General features: G+C 41.9%; 1 protein-coding gene across 1 annotated transcript in view; it reads left to right on the forward strand.

Annotated features, from left to right (window-relative positions):
* The first annotated feature begins 277 nt into the window (after positions 1–277).
* LOC102387406 (matrix metalloproteinase-20-like) overlaps positions 278–19835 on the forward strand; it is a 31440-nt gene continuing 11882 nt past the window's right edge. The window contains exons 1-6 of the mRNA XM_006038056.1: positions 278–403; positions 5519–5763; positions 8611–8759; positions 9266–9391; positions 14712–14873; positions 16077–16227. Coding sequence (XP_006038118.1) covers positions 278–403; positions 5519–5763; positions 8611–8759; positions 9266–9391; positions 14712–14873; positions 16077–16227 — 959 coding nt within the window. The remainder of the gene's footprint in view (positions 404–5518; positions 5764–8610; positions 8760–9265; positions 9392–14711; positions 14874–16076; positions 16228–19835) is intronic.

Below are 19835 nucleotides of genomic sequence, written 5' to 3' on the forward strand. Positions count from 1 at the left end.
TTTGCATTTGTAAAGGTTGTTTTCTTGTGACTTCTTTAAGTTAGTGTTAAATTTAAGTTAAGAATGAAGAATTAAGTTAGACTTTAAGTCAGAATTAAACTTTTTTCTTAATGTCTAAGTACCAGTGTGTTACCCTTTCATTAAAAAAGCAGCTGTATAATTATCTTTTGAGACATGAATCATCTTGGCTCTCAGTACATGGCCCTGAATGAGTCTATAAAAGAAACTCGGGGTCACTGACTAGTCTTATCAAACCATCTTTTGCATTTTGAAAGAAATGGAGATACTTCATGTCTTTTGTCCTTCTTTACTTCTGATAACAGTTATGAAATGTTCTGCAGCAGCCCCAGCAATGTATGCATTGCTGAAGACATCCAACTGGAGAGATTTTCATATTGCACAGGTTAGTAAAACCTGCACTCATTGTGGATGGAAGATGATGTTAGTAAAATTATATAGATAGAAAGAAGTAGGGGGAAATCCCATCATTTGTTATCATCTCCCAGGCAGCTAGCTGTACTTGGACACTATACTACCATAATTCATTGTATATGGTGTCTTTAGTAACTGAGTGATTCTTATGTACTTATTTTTTCTTACTAGATTTTTATGGGTTTACCTATAGTTACAAGTAATTATTTGATGTTAGCTTTTTGTTATTATTTTGCATTGTAGCTTGGGTATGCAAGCCTTCTTTCACCTTATACAGTCACCTCTGCTTACCTAGCACAGTCAGCCTTCTCAGAAAGACAATCAAGTGCTCTGTCTCTCCCAACCAAGGAAAGCAAAAAAAAAAATAGTTATGCCACTACCATATTCTCCACCATGCCTCCCAGTGGGTGTATCTACACAAGATGCTTAATGTGCAGTGGACTAATTCCACTGTGCATTAGCTCATCACTGCAAAAGCCATGCTAATGCACTAATGCACAGTAGAAATAGTCTACTGCACATTAAGCATCACGAAAAGATGATGTGCCTTTGCTACTGCACAATAGCACTGGCTACTATGCATTTAGTTAGCACCTCATATTAGAGATACTTAATGTGCAGTAGCAATAGCACGATAAAGCATATGTAGATGTGCCCACTGGTTCTACATCCACTTGGAAAAAGGTGACCACACTCTTTTGAACTAAAACACTTCAGAGGTGCTTTAGCTCAAAAGCGCACTGCCACCATTTTCTGTGCATTGATGCACATATTGTTGCTTATACAACTGCATGCAGCGCAGCACAGTTCCCCTCAGCTCATGTGCGGAGCAGTGGATCTCCAGCACATCGTGGGGAAAAAAGTATGTGTATAAATGCCAAAGAGTTCTAAAATCCTTTGAAAGAAAATATTTCTCTATAGTTTCTTTTTTGAATTATTCAGCAGTCACAACCAAATTTGGGTTTGGATAAATCTCACACCCTATACCCCACATTGCATCTGTATACCTGAGAGAAGAATTTTGTCCAAAATAAGTATTGATCATCACAATGTTTAGAGAACAGAAGATATATAGCAGGATAGCTGGGGGGAAAAAATCTGTCTCCTAGCAACTTACAATGTATGATATTGGAAATAACTTAAGAATCTGTTTTCTTCATGCTAACACATCAATGCTGATTTGCAAGGAAACATGAGTCACTGACTATGAATATAACTTGATATATCGGACCCTACTAGTCTTTCATTTATATGATTGTAAAGTGGAGTAACTCTAGTTAAATCAATGGAATAATAGCAACATAACCACAGTGTAAAGTATAAGTTCTTCTAGGGTTAATATGCAGAATAAGAGCATACTACTGCTCACACAGCTTTAAAAGCAAAGCTATGTTTTGAAAACTAGCTTGAATAAGTTTGCCATACAGCATGTAGTTTCCAAATTCTATTAGGTATATATTGGACCCCTTGGCATGTTTAATTTCATATCAAAATATTCTTGTAAATGGATATTAACAAATATTCCAAATTAATTAAAGATAAAGAAAGCAAATGTAATGTATTTTAAATAGATGTCATGTTTATGATATATATCTCCAATGTGAAATAAAGTCAAATTCAAAACTCTCACTTTTGTTATATGTGAATATATTTATTATCAGTATAATAGTAGTATCTATCAGCTCCAACTGAGATCAGTGTCCTATTGTGCTAAGCTCTGTAGAGGCTATTTATGAGGAAAGAATTTTCTTTGCCCCATAGAGCTTCAAGTCTAAATAATCATGACAAAGAAAAGTGAAATGACTTTCCCAACACATGTAGAAGTAATAGCAATAGTAGCAGAATGGGAAGTGGAATTCAAGTTCTCTTTATTTCCATACCACACAAAAATAATATGGGGAAAGTCTTATAGATGCATGGAAAAGGCGTATCAATCCATCTTCCTGCAAGACTGTTCCCCATTGTACGTGTACTAATATTTTGCCTCATCTAGTTGTCTCATCATGATATGTTAGCTCACATATTTCAAATGAAGTCTAATTTTGCTGTTTTCTATGTGTTTCATAGTTTCATAGTTGTTAGGCTTGGAAGGGACCTGAGCAGATCATCAAGTCCAACCCCCTGCCATGGGCAGGAATGAATGCTGGGATCAAATGACCCCAGCTAGGTGATTATCTAACCTCCTTTTTCAAATATGTATTTACTGCTGTTTGCAGTAGCTTTTATTTTACTGGTCACCTGCAATTTTTTTCCATGATCTTTATCCTCTTCTAGATCATATACTTGTACAGACATCCACTACCACACCTTCAAACAATTTTGTTTACAGGAAAAATAAAGGCTGAATAGTAATTACCTGAAACAGTAATTACTTGGTGGACTAGGAGCTAAATTATAGTTTACACTTCCCCTTCTGAACCAAATCCGACTTGCTTTAGAATAAAATTATGTAAATAAGGAAAGCAGGACATGGTTCCATGTGCATATGAATACTCATTTTGATTAGTAGTTTGATTAACACTAATTTTGATTCGCCTTAATTTTGATAAAATATTGTTTGGGTCCAACCCAAGCATAGAAAAGAGAGACAATACACAATAGGTGACTAAAATTTATGAAACTCAAATTCAGGCAAAAAGAAATTATAGCTGCTCAATGATTTCTTCAATCTTGGTCTAGTGTCAATGATAATCTCAATAATTACAGTACATTGCTAATTACAGAATCATAGAAATGACATAACTAAATCATTATGCAAAATAGTTTTGTGTCTTTGAGCTTTTTATAAATTTCTCATAGGTTACTTCAGTTTTACTGATTGTTCTGCTTTGTAACAAGCCAAGGCTGGTGAAATAGGTCTGGTGAAAACTGCAATTCCTCTCTCTCAAAACTTCCAATATTTCAAGATTGATTTCATGCTGAATTGATCCCCCTCCAAAATCAATATTTTTCATTGAACAGAATAATTTGTTTAGTTACATGGAAATCAGGAGTGTTAAATATACAGCCTATGGCACTCCTAGAGGAACTGGAAATTAGAGGGCAGGGCAAGCAGGTGCAGGGCTTACTGCTAAAATCTGGGATACAAAGCCCTGTCAGGGATGCCTATTGACAATGGGAAAGAGCAACAGCTGCATTAATTTGCTGTGGCTCCCTGACACCATTGGGTCCAGATCTGTCCCAGTACAGCTCTCCAGTCTGGATCCAGCCCCGAAGGACCTCTGCAGTCAAGATCCTGGGGAGTCTTTCCTGGAGAAAGTAATTTGAATGTTTTATATTCCCATATTCTTTTTCGGCTAGGATCCATCACTGGTTGAAGTACATGGCACATAATTCCCTTCTAGCCGTGAGACTTCCATTATGTACTGCATCAGATATCAGTGACTCATCCATCCAAAAAGTCCAATCTGTGAAGGAAAATCGGGGCATGAGGCATACACTTACAACTCCCAGGAGCCACCACAGTCACCAAGGCAAACAGAGACTAATGCAGAACAAACCAAAATGAAACAGAAGTATTAAGGCAAACCAGAATGTGTCAGTTCAACCCAGAACAAAATATTTTGCTTAGATTTTCCCAATGAAAGTTGGGGAAAAAAATCAAATGGAAACATTTCCATGGAAGGTTTCAATTTTTCAGAAACTGCTCTAACATATTGCACTGCTCAAAGCAACCTATGATTCTGAAACATCCTGAAAGGGAGATGGAGCCAGTCACTTCTATGGCTGTCCCAAAACAGATCATTCCTACTAGGGCTGTGCAAAACAGCACAGTTTAGTTTCGACTTCTGTTTTGTCTTTTCAACGGGACAGTGTTTCGTTTCGAGTTTCCTTCTGTCTCAAAAGCACTGTTCAGTTTCGTTTTGTCAAAACTGTTTCACTGTCTCAATGCTGTTTTGACATTTCACCCATAGGCTATAATGGGGAAGCATGAAACTGCCTATAACTTTGTCATTTCTTGCCTGATTTGGTGCAGGGGTTTCTTGGAAACTTCACCTCAAAGTCTTGAAAGCAAAACTCGTGTTATGTGTGTGTGTTAAGGCAAAGTGGGTTGAAAACTGCAGGGATGGTAGCCCCTGCTGAGGCCATGAAACCTGACAGCTTTCAAGGAGATAGGTGCAGGGGTTTCTGGGAAACCGCACCTCAAGCTGCTGACAAGCAAAACTCATGACGTGTGACTGTGTGTGTGTGTGTGTGTGTGTGTGTGTGTGTGTGTGTGTGTGTGTTAAGGCACAGTGGGGTGAAACCTGCCGGGATGGTAGCCCCTGCTGAGGCCATGAAGCCTGCCAAGTTTCAAGGAGATAGGTGCAGGGGTTTCTGGGAATCTGCACCTCAAACCTTTCAGAGCAAAACTTGTATACTTGTAAGTGTGAAGGCACAGAGAAAGCTCAGTTCAAGCAAGGCTTTTTGTGCTGTTTTTCCGTCCTTCCCCCAGAGCACTGGGATTGGAAGGGACCTCAGGGAAGGATCACAGTCACTGGCCAGATACACATGTCAGTATCAGAGCAGTCCTTCCCCCTCTTCCCCCTCCCTCTCCTTAGTTTCTCTTTAGCTGCAAGCAAGCCCAGCTGCAAAATTTGAAATGTTTCAAAACTTTCAAAACATTTTGACTGTCCTTGTTTTGGTTTGAGGCTCTTTCAAAGCCTTTCATTTCGTTTCAGTTTTGCTGTTTCAAGCTCAAAACAAGTCAAAACCTTGTCTAAACGAAACAGCCAGCAAAATTTCACACAGCCCTAATTCCTACACCCTAAGTGATCTGAAAGAAATAATGAAATAGGCAAGTTAACGTATATCCAAGAAAAGCCTCTATATTAAGGAATCTGATCGGACAAGATGAGCTCACTGATAAACGTACAGCTACTTGTAATCTATGGCTTGATTTCAAGGTTCCTTGTGCTAATACTTCTACAGTGGGGCTGCCATGTCTTCTTGCCATCCCAGTATGAGTCCTGCCTAAAATATGCATTTCGTTTATAAATCAGCATTGCAGTTATCAGACTTAATTGTTATAGTATGATAATATCATCAATAGATGTAGAATGAGTGTTACACAGAGCAGTAGTTGACTCACTCTTCTCACTCTTAGGAATATCTTGACAAGTATTATATGCAGAAAGGAAAACACCAGGTTGGGGAGATGGCAACAGGTGGCAGTTCCATAACAAGGAAAATTAGAGAAATGCAAGCATTCTTTGGTCTTCAGGCTACTGGGAACTTGGACTATAACACTATAAGTGTAATGAAGAGGCCACGCTGTGGTGTCCCTGATATGGCAAACTACCGCCTGTTTCCAGGCGAGCCCAAATGGAAAAAAAATACATTGACCTACAGGTAATGTGTTTGAGTCTTTCTGATTGGGCTTTTATTTTGGTGGGTTTTTTAAAGGTATTTAAAAAATTCTGAAATGTTCCTTTTTGTACTTTGCATCTTTTGTCTCATGTATTCTGCAAACAAAATTTGTAATGAACTCAATAGCATTTTTTCTATGAATGCACAGGGTATCAAAGAAATCACAGGAAGAACGTATAATAAATATGCACCATGCAAACCCATTGCAGGATTTTTAACATTGTTTTCACTTGTTTTTGCTTTATAAAATCAAAAGGAAATAAAATTTACAGCCTCAGTCCACAAAATGAGACAATTTTATTATACACTGGTTGAGTCTGCATAAGACACTGACTGCGCAGTAGCATCACGTGGCAGGAAGCACGATGCAACGCTACTCCGCAGTAGTCCCAAGCTACTGCACAGTCAGCATCACAAAAAAGCTGTTTCTCAGCGCAGCTGTTCAGTAACTCTGGTTACTGTGCAGTAACAACTGCGTAGACAGCATCTCATGTAGATGCAGCCATGGCTTTCTATAGATTTTTTTTTCTACAACAGTTCTGACATAACCTATCCATGACAAGTTTTTTACACCCCCACCGGCCTGGCTGCTATTACAAGATATTACCAGTAGGTGCCAGCAACCACATACTACAACAGTCCCACTAGTGCCAAAGTGAACTCAATTACATCTCCCACAAGCAGTAAAAAAGATTAATTAGATTTAAGGATTGCAGAGAATATCAAATGGATTCTTTAAAGAAGGTGACCCTTAGTTGGCTTTCTTTTAGGACAGGTCCCACCATTATGGTCCACCCATCAATGAACAGACTTTTACATTTGTCCAGTGCCTGGTGGGCTTTGATCCTGATTCATGATCCCAGGGCACTCTATACTTATAATAAATAGAATACAGTGATATACAATACTAATAATAACAGAAAATGTGAAATAAAAATATTGGTGTATATCATTTGAAATAAATATAATTTGATCAAATCTGGCTCCCTATCTTTTCATATATATATATATCTATAGATAGATAGATAGATATATGTTTAAAAATTCAACAAGCTGAATATCTCTCTCAGCCTTCATTCACAAAGGGAAATGAATCTAGAATGCTGCAGTACTGAGCCAGAACATTAAGATCCTATGCTATATTGATATATGGGCAGGATCATAAAAACAGCAGTATAAACAATAAACAAAACAGTGGAGTTAATGTTATGCAACTTTCTCCTGCATGTTTCACAACTTTTTGTCCATCTATTCAGGCTTACTGCAGAACAGAATTTTGTATATAATTGCATTTGTGCTTATCAAAGAAAAAATAAATTACCCATGGCAAGAAGGTTCATATTAAAATTGTCTCAGCTGCTCACCACTGCTCATCGCTCACTGAGACGATTTGCAAGGAGAAGCCATAAGTTTGCAGTGGCTGGGGTTATATTTTGTCTGCTATTGATACACACTAAGGATGGGCAAACAGGGCATGTCTACACGTTCATTAATGTGCAGTAGTTACTGAGCATTCAGTTTAGTACTTGCCTAATGAAGTCATAACTAGATGTGCAGTAACTACATTTACTGCACAGTAGTGTCAGCACACAGTTATTTTGTGATGTTTACTGTGCAGTAGCTCAGTAACACTGTGAAGTGGTATATTAGCATGGGTTTTGATCAGCATGCTACTGTGCAGTGTTATTAAGCTACTGTGCAGTAAGCGTCTGGTGTAGATGCACCCACAGAGAAGTAGCTGTAGACTTACACAGTGAAGAGTCTGTCTTTTAAAACATAAAAAGAGGAAAATTCAAAGAAACTTATTCTCCTCATACTATTTTTAAACTACTGCTGATGTTAGACTTGTGTTAGTGACAGGAGAATTGTACCCAGCATTTTTTTTTATTTTTAAGTGAAATTTGACTTGTAGAATTCAGTAAGAACATAGCAAAAAATTAGAAAGTCCCCACATTTTCCCCACATACATGATTTTCCCTTCTCTCTGTTTGCTTGAAAACATTTTACTTCCTTTGTTTTCAGCTTGGGAGAGGGGGAGGGAATTTGGCCATATAAATGATTCTTCTAGACAATTCCTCCACTGATACATATGACTGCCAGGTTGGACATGAAGGATGCACTGTCATCCCATAGGGGGCAGTGAAACATCAGGCTACAGTAAAAACTTAGCAAATTCCTATCCAGTTCAAAATTGATTTTATTCCATTGTCAAAATTCATTTTATTCCTTTCTCCTCAACCTGCACCATGCACAAAACATGACTGTTCTGTAAAGACTGTATCCAGGACAATTTTCCTTCACCTTTGTGCAAAAAAGTGTACTTAAGTTGGGGGTTTTTTTTTGGGGGGGGGGGAAGGGGGTGGGGGGGGGGGAAGAGGTTAGGGGAGGGGGGGCTCCCAGCAAAAAGTAAAACATTTTTTTTACTATTCTGTAAGTCAAAAAGTAATACTAGAAACTGGGCACAGAAATCAACCATAAAACATTTTATTTTGGATACTAAAGGGTGACATTCTATTACCATTTGGTGGTCGAGATTCTATTGCCATATGGTCATCTAGGTCATTAGGCCACGTGGCCACATCAACAATCAAATGGAAATAGAATATCACCCTGAGGCACACCAGGAAGCTAATATTCCTCTCAGTTAATTAAACTCAAAACATAGTATATTGATAAAAAATTCAGAACATATTGTACTAAAGACAAATGCATGAACTCATGTTAGGATTTTCCACCCTTCTAAAATAATGCTAAATATTCTTGACTGTCTCTTTCAGGAGGATTGTCTGGAGCTAAGGAGCTGCACTAATGTATTTATTATTCTTATAGAGTATCCAAATACACGTCCAGTTTGAGTCATGCAGAGGTGGATAAGGCAGTAGAGATGGGGTTAAAAGCATGGAGTAATGCTGCCCCTTTGAACTTTGTGAGAGCAAACACAGGAGAAGCGGATATTATGATATCATTTGAAACTGGAGGTAACTATTCAACCCACAGCCATTATGGTGAACATCAAAGATGTCCCATTGTTCTTGTTGAAGATCAAGCACTTTTGCCCCCTAAGATAAAATGGGTAAAACTTTGAAAATCATTAGTTATTTGATTGAAATGTATACTTTTTTTCATGGTAGAACTAGAACCTAAATTAGTTATTCTGTAATGCCATTTTACCTCTATCTCACAGTGTACTATATGAACATAACACCTGCAGTAGAATGGATATCTGGGGCCTCTCTAAATTGTTGTTCATCCCCCTGCTGGAAGCAGATAAATACTCCCTTTCCTGGGGATGTTCTCTTGCCCTTATTCAGACCAATGCTTGTAAAAAAGAACTATGTCATTACTGCCTCTTTGATTGGCGTCATACGAATGGGGTTGCAGTTTCGTTTTCAGAAAAATGGGAGGGCTTTGCTTCCTCATTAGTAAATTATTCATTTACGAAATCACTGTGATTTTCCTACTATGCTCTTTTACTGTTTGCTAGATCATGGTGACTCCTACCCATTTGATGGTCCACGTGGGACTCTGGCACATGCTTTTGCACCTGGTGAAGGATTAGGCGGGGACACTCATTTTGACAATGCAGAGAAGTGGACAATGGGAACAAATGGTAATGTGTAGTGAATGTTGAAATAGTAAAGATATAGTATGCATACATATATAGAAATCAACATACAGTAAATGTTGAAGACATGAAGTATGGAAAAATCCTTCTTTATCATAGATAAACAAATCATCTTTTCACTGAGAGCTTAGAAACAAGCATAACCCAACAACAAAATAAAGAATATCAGAATATTTTAAGATATAAAAGGACAAAAGGAAAAATTAAGTTATTTTTGTTGAATTTTAAGTTAGACTCTGAACCTGTAGATAGCAGTATAATTTATCAACACGCTAATAGACAGGGTTGAAAATCCACCATAAATATTCATTTGGGGTTAAAAACCAAGAGACTGTATTAACTTGGGATAAATCAAAGCAAGTACGTACAAACACATATAAAAGTTGAAAGAGTCAAATTTCATTCTTCCAAATCTAAAGTAACTCAGCTTCTCCAGGATCTTACTTCTGACAAACAAATGTGGAAATGAGAATGCAATTTAGTCCATCACAGTTTGTGACAATGGTTAATATGAACTGTGAGTATGTTTGCTGCTGTATCTTTACCCAGGAGGCTTTCATTTAGCCACATGTATATAGACTTACACCAAGATAGTCACTGAAGTTAATAGTCACCACTTGTTTAATGAATGTTAATCATCAGGTACTTAAAGAGCTTTGGTGGATCATAGCCAGAGTGCTCAGCAACTGGCAGACATATGTTAAATTTCCAAAAGGACCCCCAGGACTGTGCATGTTTGACCCACACCTTCTGCTGCCCTCTCACAGTCAATGAGCTTACTTCATTTTCCTCTGCTCTGTCACTAATCAATCACTGTTCTCTGCCTGCAAGCTTGTCAGTGCCATTTTGCTTCTCCATCTGTCTTTAACAATATCCCTCTTCCAGAATAACACCCGTTGATCTCCCTGAATCTTAACCTGGCACCTGGCATTTGATAGGTAAAATCAGACTCACCCACCCCTCTGTGTTCTGGCCCTGAGACCTTGCATGAAGCAGTTGAAGTCCGATTTTCATCAGCCCCGATGTCTTCTGTAACAGAGAGCCTGGGCCTCTCTGTTCTTCTAAGAGAGAAGTAGACCAGTGAGGGAGCAATGCGGGCCAGGCAGGGGAGAGCAGCTGCAAGCACCTGCAGGCAGCGCTGCAGTAGTCTGTTGACCAGAAAGGGGGCAGGGCCCTGGCAGGATATAAGCCTGGGGCTTGGGCTGGCAGGGTAGTCTAGCCCTGCAAGCCACACAGTTAGGAGCTGCTGCCCAGAAGAGATACCCAGAGACACTAAACTGACTGCTTTGGTGCCTGTAGGAACAGCGAGGCTCAGGGTGGAAGGTATGCCAGCACAAGGGATGAGCAAAGGTTTTCCATCTTAAAAAGGCGGAGGCCTGCTTCCCCTTTATGGCTATGTTATAGCCAGGGGCTCAGTGTTTGTATTAATGTTATACCAGCAGTTTGGGTTGGGACTGTAGGAGGGGTATACAGAGGTCCCATTGGTGTCCGTGAGGATGATGAAATCATAGAATCATAGAAAATCAGGGTTGGAAGGGACCCCAGGAGGTCATCCAGTCCAACCCCCTGCTCAAAGCAGAACCATCCCCAACTACATCATCCCAACCAAGGCTTTGTCAAACCAGGGCTTAAAAACCTCCAAGCATGGAGATTCCACCACTTCTCTGGGTAACCTGTTCCAGTGCTTTATTACCCTCCTACTGAGAATTTTTTTCCTAGTAGCCAGCCTAAACCTCCCTTGCTGCAACTTGAGACTATTGGTCCTTGTTCTCTCACCTACCACCACTGAGAATAGTATAGCTCCATCCTCTTTGGAACCACCCTGTGAGTAGTTAAAGGCTGCTAACAAAACCCTTCTCAGTCTTCTGTTCTCCAAACTAAATAAGCCCAGTTCCCTCAGCCTCTCCTCATAAGTCATGTGCCCCAGCCCCCAAACCATTTTTGTTGCTCTCCACTGGACTCTCTCCAACGTATCCACATCCTTTTTATAGTGTGGTACCCAAAACTGGACACAGTTCTCCAGATGTGGCCTCATCAGTGCTGTATAGAGTGCAATAATTACTTCACTGGGTCTGCTGGCAACACTCCTACCAATGCAGCCCCATATGCTCTTAGCCTTCTTGGCAACAAGGGCACACTGCTGACTCATATTCAGCTTATTATCCACTGTAACCCCCAAGTCCTTTTCTGCAGAGCTGCTGTGCAGCCAGTCAGCAACCAGCCTGTACTGGTACATGGGATTGTTCTGTCCTATGTGCAGGACTTTGCAATTGTCCTTGTTGAATCTCATGAGATTTCTTTTGGCCTAATCCTCCAATTTGTCTAGGTCACTGTGGAGCCTGCGCCGCGCTCCACCTGGTCTATCAGAGTGTTGCCCCTCCCCTCAACTCGCTTGCCACGACTTGCATGTAAATATATACCTTAAGAGGGGTCTACAGTGGAGATCTTTATCCTGGGTGGAGCCTCCCAATTGACGGTGGTACTCACGGTTGTCCAACGCGGTGTTCCACGGGGCTCCGCCTCCCCTACACCCCATCCACGCGCCAACCACTGGGTGATGCGTTCAAGATGTTTCCAGGCCTCGTATGACAGCCTCAGACCAGTTCTCTGGTTCCCAGTCATTCTCCCTCCTTCTGGGAGCGATTTCTCCTTTTTCCTCTTTTACAGGAAATACTCCTCCGAGTTAGGAGGAGCTGCAGGGTGATTCCCCTGATTCCAGCTCCCTCTTGGAGCCTCCGCTGTCTCCCCTCTCCTACCAACAGCAGAGCGCTCCCCTGCCTCCTGAGCGTCAGCCGCTTCAGGAGACTGAGAGGGGGGCTCGGCGTTGACTCTCTGTCTGCCTTCTGCTCTGCCTCCCATAGAAGGCTTACAGCTCTTTTCTAAGCTGCCTGCTTGAGACCCACAGGCTGGGTCCTCTCCTCTTCATGCCCAAGCTTGCAGCATGAGCAGCCTGCCCGTACTCTCTCTCTCCGGCTCCCCCACTCTCCCTGTTCTGCCGGCATTTTTAAACTTTCCCGCAGCTGCCGATACAGCCGCTGAGATTGGCTCAGCTGTTCCCCACGCCGGGAACAGCTGTTGCCACAGCTGGTGTAATGGCAGTTCACGCGGCTGCAGCCGCGAACGCGGCTCCTGCTCCCACTGCTCTTCAGCAGGTACGTATGCCCCTATGGGGGCTTGCTCTCGGGGTCTGGGGTCTGCGGGTCCTCCTTTCTCTCCCTCAAGAGCCTGTGGGGGCACTTCGCTGCCACAGTCACTCTGAATCCTAGCCCTACCCTCCAGCATATCTACTACACTCTGCAAACTTGCTCCGATATCATCCGCAAACTTGCTGAGGGTGCAGTCCATCCCATCTTTCAGATTGTTAATGAAAATATTGAAACCAGCTGCCAGCTAGGCATTGAGCCATTGATTACTGACCACGTTCTATCCACCTTACAGTCCATTCATCCAACCCATACTTCCTCAGCTTGCTTGCAAGAATGCTGTGGGAGACCATATCAAAAGACTTGCTGAAGTCAAGGTATATTACATCCACTGCTTTCCCTGCATCTACTGAGAAAATTACCTCATCACAGAAGGCAATTAGGTTGGTCAGGTATGAATTGCCCTTTTGGAGTCCATGCTGACTGTTCCTAATCACCTTCTTCTCCTCTAAGTGCTTAGAAATGGACTCTTTGATGACCTGCTCCATGATTTTTCCAGGGACTGGCCTGTAGTTCCCTGGATCCTCCAGTATCTCCCTCAATCACCACAAGTTTTCAAAGATTGGATCTGCAATCACATCAGCCAACTCCCTCAGCACACTTGGATGTATTGCATCTGGCTCCATGGACTTGTATATGTCCAGCTTTTCTAAATAGTCCCTAACCTGTTCTTTCACCACTGAAGGATGCTCACCTTCTCCCCAAACTGTGCTGCCAAGTGCAGTAGTGTGGGAGCTGACCTTGCCTGTGAAGACCAAGGCAAAAAAAGGCATTGAGTTATTTTTCTCATCATTTGTCACTAGGTTGCCTCCCCATTCAGTAAGGGACCCACACTTTCCCTGACTTTCTTTTTGTTGCTAACATACTTGTAGAAACCCTTCTTGTTACCCTTCACATCCCTTGCTAGCTGCAACTCCAATTGCATGCCTGAGCAATATTCTTAAATATTGAGCCAGGAACAGGATCAAGGCACAAACAACTGTTGAGCCTGGAGTGAGCAGAGAGTGAGGCCACAGAGCCAGAGAGGGTCAGAGACCTGGCACCTGAGAGGGACACAACCAGACAGGGACCAGGGGCATGGCAGACAGGAGCCAGGGGCCCAGAGCTGGTGCCTCAAACCTAGGTTCAGTATAGTGGGCCCAAGCTAGAAGGCCTAGCTGAGAATAAAGGGGTGAAGGCCGAGGAGACTGAAGCCCCAGCAAGAGAACAATGTTACTGTAACATCCATGAGACTTGGGGTATGGTATAGGGAAGGATTGGAGTCATACAATTGCCCCTATGGCTTTAGGTGTCCTGCAGAGCATGGTCAACCAGAGGCCAGAGAGGGGCCTGAGACCAGTAGAGGCCAGTAGGGTGCCAGGGAACCCCAGTAGGGGGTTTCATCTAGACTGGGACCCAGGCGAAGGTCTGTCAGCAGCCTCCCTTTTACTATTATTATTATTCTATCAAGGTGTGGGAAGGGCGAGAAGGGAAGGGACTACAGGGGCAGAACGGGGCACAGTTTCAGAGCCACCAGGGGAAACCCTGACATGATACAGCTTCCCTCATCTCTTTTCTTGTAGGCACTTTCTTCTTACTTCTCCTCTGCTCATTTCCCTTAGTTATCTGGACAGATTTCCAGCCTGTTACTACTGATCTTCAATGGGGCTTCAGCCACTGTAAACCTAGGCTTAAAGCCTCCATCTCTTCCAGGAAGGTGCCCAATAACAACAACCTTTCTTGATGCTTCACAAGTCTAGTTAACACAACAACCCACAGCAGGTCAGCTTCCCTGCCATGAACCTCTGGCAGGCTGTGTACTGTAGACAATTTCCAGTCTGCCAGTTTTCTTGTTTGTGACAAGATGAAATGGTGAGTACCTTTGTCCCAGCTGCTGGTGTCTCTCCTTGGTAAGTTCAAAACTCAGTATAGCTTGTATAAACCACCTTGTTACTGATACTTAGGAACCTATGTCACACTCCTAAGTAATTTCAGCACTTTGGAAAATTTTACCATGTGTGTTTAGCTTGAATAAATATTGGCCCATGAGTCTGACCTGCATTACTTACTTTGGATGTGAAAAACCATGTTTGCACTGGAAATATTTGCTTTGTATTATTTAGGATTTAATTTATTCACTGTTGCTGCTCATGAATTTGGTCATGCGTTGGGGCTCGGACATTCTACTGATCCATCTGCTTTGATGTATCCCACCTACAAATACCAGTCTCCATTTGGATTCCACCTGCCAAAGGATGATATAAAAGGGATCCAGAAATTGTATGGTATGTATTACATTTTCCTGCACTAGCAAAAAATCACTGACTACACAATAAAAGAATCATAATTAGTTTCCAACCTGCAACTGGTGCATACTGAAATTTGATAAATCATATATTTTATGCTTAGGTTGGTCAATAAATCATGTTTTTATCATCTTGTTGATGAAAAGCTTACCATGTAAATGTGGTAGAAGAATTTTCTTCTCCAGTTATATCAATTGGGATGGATTTCCCATGTAGTACACCAGGAGATTACTACAAGGCTTCATTTTTCTCTGGAGCAATGAAACCTAATAGGGGCAGATGAGTAGCACCATATTTGATGCAGTTAATTTTCTATGACCCCCAAATTGTGAGCACAGGCAGACTTCCCACTTTCTAACTGTGTGTCTCACCAAGCCCTCATTTCTGTCTCTTAGAAATTGTATTATATATATATATTTATGTTATTAAGCATCTTAGTGCATGTAGCTGCCCATATTAGAGACTCATTCAAATCCTTTAGCAATTTATATAACTTTGTATTTGTCATTGTAATTTTCAAGCATATACATGAATAATCTGGGCCATTCCTAGAAAGTTATGCAGACAATGCCACTGCTCCGAAGAGTTGCTAATTCCAATACTGCACAAGTGAGGGTCATAAACAAGAGAGAAGGAGTACATAAGATTTAAATGACAAAAGGAAGCTAGGTTAGTAAGTGTGTTCTGCAAGCACATGCCATGTACAGAAAACACTATGTCAAAAAGCACTGAGGCAGGTATTGAATAATCTCTGAATATTCACCTCAAGATAGAATAGTGCATTGTTCCTATTATAAAGCAGATGACATTGATTATTTGTTCTGAGAATAAAATGAAATATTTTAGAGACAAACAAAGTATATTGTGACTAGACAATAATGATGAGCTTTGCCACATTCATTACTACTCTAAGTGGCTGCCCTGCTATGAAAGCAAATGGAACTGCTCCAGCAGATACCGGCACAGAAATTATTTCACCTCCTCCGTATAACTGCATGGAGTAGTGCTGTAGACATTAGAGTTGTGCATTGCACTGTGGCTCCAGCAGACAGTGGAAGAAATGTCTCTCAAAAATAACCAAACAAACAAAATACATAAATACACCCAATGACCAGAAGCACTGAGCATATACAGAAATTTGCACCATCACAGTAAAAACTCTTCTTCTTCTTGTTGTATCAGGACCTCGGAAATCTGGGGCAGAAGGGCCCAAGGTACCACAGAACCCTCCTACAAACCCATCAGGTCCATCAAACCCAGATCACTGTGATGCTACCTCATCATTTGATGCTGTCACAATGCTGGGGAAAGAACTTCTATTCTTCAGAGACAGGCAAGGTTTACATTCCCTGTGTCATCCCATGGTAACAGTATATTAGAATATGTGCTTTTTCTCCCTAGGAACCTAGACATGGGCTACTGAGCACACTCAAAAATGCCCAACTCTCACCCAAGCTCTGATCCACACTGGACCTGGAAGGGCTGAGGACTAAATCCTATTTTACTAAATCCAATTTCAAAACTGCAAGTTCTGGCACTTGCTCATTGTCCGTATTCTATTTCCACCTGTTATGGAATAGAATTCCCCAAGGATGTATAATTTCTACAAGTAAAATGGAGAAGAAGAAGAAGGAGGATTCTACCATCCTTTAGCCCAATAACCTTGTGACTCAGACATTCAGCCAAGCAGTGGAAGACTTGGGTCCTAAGCCTCCCTCACCCAGAAAGAGTTGGACTCTACATCTCCTACTTCCAAGCAACATGCTTTTACTACCAGGCCATAGGCTGGCCATTGCCTGATGCACCCTCAAGCCATCCTTTTGAAGCTAATCCCCTGGGAAAAGAAGGAATATTTGTGTGACCAGGAGAACAAGCTGGTTGGCTCAGTGAGGGGGACACTGCCCTTGAAGAAAGGGAGCCCTGATTTAAACCCCCCCATTTAAAGCCACAAGGCTTTTCTATACCTTGCGTTTAATGTTTGTTGGCTAATGGTTATTCAATGGTTGGATGGTTTCTGCCCCATTGACAGTGGAAGCCAGTGCTAGAACCCAGGGCCTTCTTCCTTCCAGGGTGGTGTCCATCTCATTGACTCAAACACCCTCTATCTTGCTAGCCTCCTGGTCCCACACATAATCCCCTCCTGTCTGTTAAGTGGTCCTTCTTCAAGAGAAGGGCTTGAGAGTGCTTTTGGCAATGGCCTGGTTATTAAAGGACCTTGTTAGGAAGGGGGAGAAACACATTCTAGTGGGTGAGGGAGTCTTATAACTCGTGTCTCCTATTTCCATGGCAAGTGTCTTAACCATCTTCTCACCCTCACCAAAAGTGGTGTTACAATAACTGCAAAATTTAGCTACTGGAATACCTCAGAATTACTGAAATCTGAGTTTCTCTGCTTTCAATTTTGGTTTATGTTAAACAAGCAGTAGATGATGTGTGCTCTGGCTGTAATAGAAATGAAACATTTTTTTACCATCACATGCTGAAGTCCTGGCCTCACAGGCTAAATACACACAGTCAAAAAGCCTGAAGCTGAATCAATTCAATCGTTGTAGGTTAGTCTAAGCCAGGGGCAGGCAATTATTTTGGGCGGAGGGCTGCTTACTGAGTTTTGGCAAGCCTTCAAGGGCTGCATGACAGGCAGCCAGGGGCAGATAAATATTTATTTTCTAATTTTTTTAGGGGCCCCAAAGACCAGATAGAATGGCCTGGTGGGCTGCATCTGGCCCACAGGCTGCATTTTGCCCACCCCGGGTCTCAGCTGTGTAGATTGAACCAATAAGCAAGTGAATGGACATTCACTTTTGATTCTGGAAATGCAGCCACATGCCTGCTGTGGCCCAGGCCAGAAGCCAGGGGGTGCTACAGCAGCCCTCCCTGTTGTCTGAAGCAGACACTTTGGGCTAAGGCTAGCCTACCCACTCATCAAGGGGAGGTTTGCAGGGGAGGTGCAAAACATCCTGGAATGCTTGGGGCTGAGAGTTAACTTGGACTTGGAGGGAATCTGGGACAGAAGTTCAATAAACTAATTTAACCTAAATCAGTTAAGTCTGATACTACATCCATCCAGGTTTATCTTAAACTGGCCATTTTGAAAGACATTTATGTGCACTGAACTTCTGTTGTGTTGCAGATTTGAACCGGTTTCCAATCACTTATACCGGTTTATATGTACTTTCTGTTCCTAGCCACAAAAGCCATTAGCAAAATTACTATTAGACTTGGATTTAATCCAACATGGTGAGGTAACAGACTGGAAAATGCAAGTTGTAAGGAAAGATTGAGCATCTCCCATTGTGCAAAATTTTCTACATGACCACATTAGTAACCTCCATAACAGAAAAGTCTTCAAAAGCTTGTAAGCAAATACACACATTCCCTAGATGAGTTTCAGTCTGTGTTGATCACTGAGAGCTTAGTGATATTTTGGGAAATTTGGGCTGCAGATGGTATTTGGCTCTGTTTCCCTTCATATTTACCATGGGGCAACTAAAACCTCTAATTTCCCTGAGGAGCAATTTGCTTTTACTTTGGTCACCTGTATGGTGCAAGAGCAGAGGCCAGAGGTTCTTTACTGCTGTGAGGAATGTCACCTCCTTTTTTTACTGCAAATATGCATGTCAAGTGGCCAAAAAGACACCCGTCTTTGTTGGCAAAAAAACAGATGGCGTCCCCCTCAGTAGCAGCTCTTGTCCCGCATGCTACCATCTCTTCTCTGCCCTGATTGCTGCCAGAGCTGGAGCTAGAGCTGTTATAGAGAAGCTGCAGATTGAGTGGGGGCTGTGGGAAGGAAGTTGAGAAGCCCCTACCTCCACTCTGTGTCCCCACCCCACCCTTTCCTTAGGCTGCACTTGGGACTTGTGTCACTTGTTGTTAGGATACTGCTGTAAACCCAAGCTTCAGGACCCCTGGCTCAGCCATGGCTCCCAGGGTGTTCAAATTCCTAGTGAGAGCTGGAAGCCTAGAAGTCCTGGAAGCCATGAACCTCAGAAATCAGGATTGGGAGTCCCACATGCTTGGCAGAGAGCTGGAAGCACTGAGAACTGCATGGTTTTGAGGTTCCTGGCACTGTATCAGGGAGCATGGAAACACTGAGTTCCCATATAGGGCAACCCATAAGGTAGGGCTAGCCCCACGGTACCACAGACTGTAGAAGGCCTATATTTTCACCTCCAGTTGATAAAACTGTCCAGTTGACAAAGCTGACTCAGGGTCATGTGTTTGAAGCCCAGACTTCTCCACAGACCATGTGGTGAGCTGTCATGAAACTAGGAAGGGTTCTGATAGATTGTTGCCTGTGTTTCATAGGCACTTTGTCAAAACGAATGTATTTCAACAAAATTCTTCTACTTCAGCTTTCACAACCTGTTTGATTAGAAAATTCCTAACCAGTGAGTGGGCATGGAAACCAAATTATCAGAAATTAACTGCATCCTTTACTGGTATTGTGCAGCATTTGCCATATTTTTTTAGCTTTGTATTTAGCTCAAAAAACATTGTTTTTGTTTCAACTTCTCATAGAAAAAATGGCAAATGCCTTTTATTCCACAAAATAATTTTGTTTTAATAAGTTACTCTATGGGACTGGTGAATCATAAGCACTATCTGTACTTGCGAAAAGGGCTAGTGACCATGGCTCTTAATACCAGTTCAGTTTTTTACACTGAAGATAATATGGAGTGCCTGAGAACAGGTATTGGGGTCACCTGTGTTCATTTGTGGGCTACGATCAGCCCAGACCAAGTAGTTACAATAAGGACAGTCTGCTCCACTGAGGACTCAAGGATTGTGTAACTTTTTCACACAAGTCAGACACACAGGTAGCATTTTAGCTCAGGAGAACTGAGGCCTCAGATTCTGGAATCTGATGCCTACATTTCTTGAGCTCCTTTTCAAATCCCAACTACAAACCTTAGTGTGATTACTTCCAGTGAGGATCAGCAG

This window comes from Alligator sinensis, unplaced genomic scaffold, assembly GCF_000455745.1.
Source record: "Alligator sinensis unplaced genomic scaffold, ASM45574v1 scaffold1802_1, whole genome shotgun sequence".
Classification (NCBI taxonomy): Eukaryota; Metazoa; Chordata; order Crocodylia; family Alligatoridae; genus Alligator; species Alligator sinensis.